Here is a 6,000-nt window from a genome sequence, read left to right on the forward strand (position 1 = left end):
GTCAAAGCAAAAAACAATATGTCGCAAAAAAGAAAAGCTGCTTATACGCCGGTGAATACATGCAATGTTTCACATCAGTATAGCTGGTGAGAATGTGGAGAAATTGGAACCCTATGTTACAGTTAGAAAAGTGAAATAGGACAGCCACTTTGGACATAGTCTGGCATAGGACTAGCGTGCTATCTGACAGATTGACTCCTAGGTACTCCAGAAGCAATGGAAGTGAACATCCGTGCAGAGCTACACACCCGTGTTCACAGCGAAATCGTTTCTCAGTAGCCCGACGCAGAACCAGCTTTGCTCCCCAGCTGATGATGGGTAGGCAGCATGATAGACATGACGTGGACTTCTGTGTGGCAGGAAAGAGTCAAAGTGTTGACTTATGCTGCATGTGGATAAGCGTTGACAATACCATTCTCCATGAAAGCAGTCACTTACTAAAATCTCTGTATGTATGATTCAGAATAGGAAAATTAGGGAGACAGAAAGTAGGTTACTGGTTGGGGGCTGGTTATAGGGGGCTGGGGGCAGGGAACTGATTGCCAATGAGTATGGTTTAGTTTTTTGTTTGTTTGTTTTCTCCTAGCAAGGACAAATAGTTTAAAAGTAGATGTGTATAGTAGTATATGGTGTTATTGCAAACCCTGTAAATTGTATCTTAAATTGGATAAATGTCATGGTATATTAATTATATCTCAAACTAATTTTTTAAGATTTATTTATTTATTTATTTTACTTTTTTGTATGGGTACACAGTATCTGTCTTCAGAAACACCAGAAGAGGGCGCCAGATCCCATTATAAATTGTTGAGAGCCACCATGTGGTTGCTGGGAATTGAACTCAGGACCTCTGGAAGAGCAGTCGGTGCTCTTAACCGCTGAGACATCTCTCCAGCACCTCATTAAACTATTTTTTTAAAAAAATAGTGCCAGCCAATAAATAAAGGATTAATAAATATATGGGTAGACTTTTTTCATATCCTAGATCATTGGCCAATGTACATTTAAGTATAAACCCAATATAGACATAGAAAGAAATAATTGTTCTTTGATTTTTGTTGGTTTATTGGGTATTTTGTTTTGTTTTGAATAGGGTCTTGTGTAGCCCAGGCTGCTCCAAACTCCATGTGTAGTTAAGCATGACCTTGATCTTCTAATCCTCCAACTCCAAGTGCTGGGACTGACTGCAGGCAACACCGACAAACACATTCTGTTCTGGTTTCAGATCGGCTCCTGTGAGAGCTGCCACTGCCGAGCTTGCAGGCTTGTAGTGCTCAGTGCTGTCTTTGGTGTGTGCTATGTCAACAGACCGGCCATTTCTTTCTTTGCCACACCTTATCTGCACTAGCTACCTAGTGGCTTTTGAATTCATTAAATGTATTTCACAGGCTTAAACTCTCAGGACAGCCTGATCTACATACATAGCAAGTTTCAAGACAGCCAGAGCTACATAATCAAAGACACTGCCCCACCACCACCACCACCACCACCACCACACACTCACACACACACTTAGTATATTGTTGCAGTACATCTCTAACCCAAATATGCCCTGGCAATGAAAACACAACTAACTCAATATGAATCCATGCTGTGTGCCTAGATTGGGCAGATCTACCACTACACTACCATCGTCCACATCTATGAGACCCCTTAGAACTTGCGGTTTCTCCAGGCCCTGTGCTTCTGCTCCACTTTTCTTCTTCCTCCTCCTCCTCCTCTGCGTCCTCTCCCTCTTCCATTCTCTCTCTCTCTCTCTCTCTCTCTCTCTCTCTCTCATTATGATTCATCATTCTTGTCACAGGGTGAGTCTGTGTAGCCCTCCTGGAACTCACTCTGTAGACCAGGTTGTCCTTGAAGTCAGAAATCCACCTGCCTCTGCCTCTCAAGTGCTGGGCCACCACTGCCAGGCCCATTTTCTCCTTCTCTTTCTCCCCCTTCCACTCCACCTTCCCTTTATCTGCCCAATCTTCAGCTCTCCTTTATTTTACAGATTAAGGTGGGAAGCAGGCTTACAGGAAATCACCTGAGTGCTGACTCATTCCTCGTTCACAGCCACACTCAGGAGAATGGAATTAACATCAAATATAATTAGCCCCAGGGCTATGCACAACACTTCCCTCTTTCTGTCCAAGTAGAAGACTATTTTATCTCAGATATAGTTGAACATAACTATTATTATTTTGTAATTTATAAAGTACAAGAGAACTAACACCCAGTCCATCATCCTTGTTAATTAAACAGAACCTCTGTCATCCATCCTTACCTAAAAGACTATAGTTCTGCACCTGGCTATGCCTTGGCTTTAGATTGAACGCCATCTGAAAACCATCCTCTCAAATCTGTTCCTCTCAAAGGAAAAAGCCTGGGTTGGCTAGGAGACTACGTTGTTTTTCAACCCCATCAGAAATCCAATAACAACCGATAGTAACTGAAAATATATAGTGAATATATAGTGAAAATAAATATAACACAGCTTCCAAAACTTAGCCAACTTTTAGAGACCGCTGAGCACTTGGACAGTCCCTTCCTGCAACAGTGTATTTCACTCAGCCTGAGCTTCAGGGCACCCACCTATGGGGATGTGTCCCTGGGTCGCTAACTAGTGTATATCTGCTGGGTGAGAACAAGGAAACTCAGTGTCCTAGATCTCTTTCTCTAAGTAGAAAACATGGACCAGAAGGATAATCTTTGGATGAGGATTGTATGACATATCCAGAGAGTCACCTTTCTAATACACCTGTCTCAGGCATACCTTTTCCAGTCTGGAGTTTTAAGGACTTTCCAGGTACTGTGAACATAATATCAGAACAGGAAAGGGGAGTTTGTAAGTTATGTAATCTAATATTAATTTTTCAGAGACACATTTTGCTGTCTCTGTTTGTTATTACTACTGAGATGAATACATTTTGCTACTAAACACAACACCAAAACGATAATTAACAGTCTAATGGAAATTTGTTCCCTGCTGATTATTAATGGAACTTTTTTTTTTTTTTTTTTGAGACAAGCTGACCTGGACCTCATTGTCTGGTCCTCGAGTGGCCTTAGACTCTTACTAATCTTCTGATTTAACCTCTCAAGTAATAATTTGTCAGATATGACCTCTTAGAAAAACTTATTTGTGTTAGCAATTTAATACATTTGCCTTGTTTCATTTGATTTATTTAGCTTTATATGGACACAAACAAACAAAACAAATTATATTGTGTAGAAACTTTGAATTTTCCTTGATATTTTTACTTTTATTTGTAAAAATTAGTATTTCTATTCCAACCAATATTTAGTTGTTTTTGTTACAAAATGGAAGTTTACTTATTTGTTTAAGGACTTGGGTTTTTTTTTTCTTTTCTGTTTAGCTAGCGATAACAACATTTACCTTTTTTGTTTGTTTTGTCTTGTTTTGTTTTGTCTTATTTTGGATACTTGGCTTTCCAAGACAGGGTTTCTCTGTGTAGCTCTGGCTCTCCCAGGACTTCCTCTGTAGACCAGGCTGGCTTCGAACTCAAGAGATACACCTGCCTCTGCCTCTCCAGTACAGGGATTAAAGATTTTGTGCCACCACCACCTAGCTGGATTTGTTTATTTTTACTTTGCTTTGGTGTTTTGCATGCATGTGTATCTATATAAGGGTGCCAGATTCCCCTGAGACTGGTGTTACAGACAGTTGTGAGTGCTAGGGACTGAACCTAGGTCCTCTGGAAGAAAAGCCATTGCTCTTAACCACTGGGCTGTCTCTCCAGCCCCAGAAATTTTACTTTATTTTATTATTTTATGTGTATGGAGTTTTGCCTGAATGCACCACTGTGTGCCTGATGCCCAAGGGAGTGAGAAGAGGGCATTGAGTCACCTGGAGTAGGAGTTATAGATGGTCATGAGGTATAGGTGGGAGCTGTAAATTGTATCTGAGTCCCCTGTGAGAGCAGCCTGTGCTCTCAACCTCTGATTCATCTCTTCCGCCTTCTATGATCCATTTTAAAATCATTCTGTACACAATGTTAAATAGGGAGTAAGGACAGTTTTCCCACATTCAATTTATTTTGAGGTGAGAAAGGAATAAAAGAGGATGGGGTTGGGGGCAAGGTGGGTGAAGAGATGGCTCAGTGGTTAAGAGCACTAGCTGCTCTTCCAGAGGACCTGGGTTCAATTCCCAGCAACCGCATGGCAACTCGTAACTCCAGTTTTAGGGGATGTGACACCTTCACACAGACAAAAATGCAGATAAAACAGGAATACACATAAAATTTTAAAAGGAAGGATGATAAGAGGAAGAAAAAATATATACATACACATATGCACATACATATAAATATATCTGAGATTGTGAAAGAATAAACTCACTTAAAAATTATTTTGACTTTTGTTCCTTTTTATTTCATTTCCTTCTATATTGTGTTCTTCTATAGTATCTTAGTCTTTTGACTGATAACCAAGCATAAATTTTCTGCTAGCTTTGTTAACTTTTTATTAGCATGAAAAAAAATAGGTTTGAACTTTCATACATGTGTGTCATTGTATCTGATCTTATTCATCCACCTCCTATCCTGTACCCCCTCACCTTCCTCTCCCAAAGTAGCTTTCCTGCCACAAATATTCCACTGTACTCTCTTGTCCCTTTCCCTATCCCCCCACCCCACCCCCATAGTTCTCTCCTCCTCTTTTCCTTTCCTAACTCCCCAGTGCTGGGATTTCAGGGATGAGGTATCACTACCATGCCAGCTGCTTTTGGGGGGAGGGGGGTGTTACCATAGCATTTTTAAACATATGGATTTGGGGGTTTTTTTGGTTTGGTTTGGTTTGGTTTTTCTCCAAGACAGGGTTTCTCTGTGTAATAGCCCTGGCTGTTCTGGAACTCACTTTGTAGACCAGGCTGGCCTCAAACTCACAGAGACCCAGCTGCCTCTGCCTCCCAAGTACTGGGATTTAAAGGCAGCACAGGTCAGCCTAGAGCACATAGTGAGTTTGAAACCAGCCTGGGCTGTATAGAAAGACCTTGTTTCAAAAAACAAAATTCAAGGAAAAAGAATTTTTTTTTTTTTAGTCAGTCTCACGGTATAACCCTAGCTGGCTCGAAACGTCCACGTGTAGCCCAGGCTGGACTCAAACTCACAGAACTAACTGTATCTACCTTCAGAATGCTTGAGTTAAGGGTATGTGCCACCAAAAAATTATAAATAAATAAAAATAAAAAGGATAGATCCTTGTTCTTTCACCACAGTTGCCAGGTAACTGTGTTCCTTTCTCTTGGCTTATAGAACAGGACTTAAAATTTCAGTATGTATGTGTGTAGGGAAGTGGGGTTTCTATGGGAAGAATATTTTCAGTTATCAAAATAATACTAAATTACCTCAGCATGCTTACAGTGAGGTCCTGGTCTAGTTCTCTGGTGTAGTTCTTTTGAGATGTATGTGTTCTGAGGCAGGGTCGCCTCTGTCTCGGGCTGACCTAAGTTCCCTGTGTAACTGAGAATGGACTTGAACTTGCTTGGCTCCTCCTGCCTTCACTTCTCAGGGTGGAATGGCAGACCTACTTTATAGAGGGCAGGGATCAAACCCAAGCGTTTTCAGGCAGAATAGACAAGTGCTGATCTACATCCTCAGCCCCTAACTCTCAGGTGGAGTAGATGAGGGCTGACCTGCATCCCCGGCCCCTAACTCTCAGGTAGAGTAGATGAGGGCTGACCTACATCCCCGGCCCCTAACTCCCGCTAATGTCCCCTCTGACTTTGTCTTTTTAGGAACTAAAGAGATTTGAGAGCTTTGTGAACTCCTGTCCTCCTTTTGATATCGTCATTGATGGCCTCAATGTTGCAAAAATGTTTTCTAAGGGTCGTGAATCTCAAAATGTAAGTATGTTTTATTTTGTCTTTCCCTCTGTAGAAATAATTCTTGTGAAGAACCTGCTGCCTTTTGTGTACAGCCTCAGCTCTCTCCTCTCCTGACCTCTCCTTTTGTGTACAGCCTCGGCTCTCTCCTCTCCTGACCTCTCCTTTTGTGTACA

General features: G+C 41.4%; 1 protein-coding gene across 1 annotated transcript in view; it reads left to right on the top strand.

Annotated features, from left to right (window-relative positions):
* The window catches only part of Prorp (protein only RNase P catalytic subunit), a 483,021-nt gene that overhangs the window by 29,878 nt on the left and 447,143 nt on the right, over positions 1-6,000 (top strand). The window contains exon 4 of the mRNA XM_021178794.2: positions 5,738-5,845. Coding sequence (XP_021034453.1) covers positions 5,738-5,845 — 108 coding nt within the window. The remainder of the gene's footprint in view (positions 1-5,737; positions 5,846-6,000) is intronic.

Source organism: Mus caroli, chromosome 12 (assembly GCF_900094665.2).
Source record: "Mus caroli chromosome 12, CAROLI_EIJ_v1.1, whole genome shotgun sequence".
Classification (NCBI taxonomy): Eukaryota; Metazoa; Chordata; class Mammalia; order Rodentia; family Muridae; genus Mus; species Mus caroli.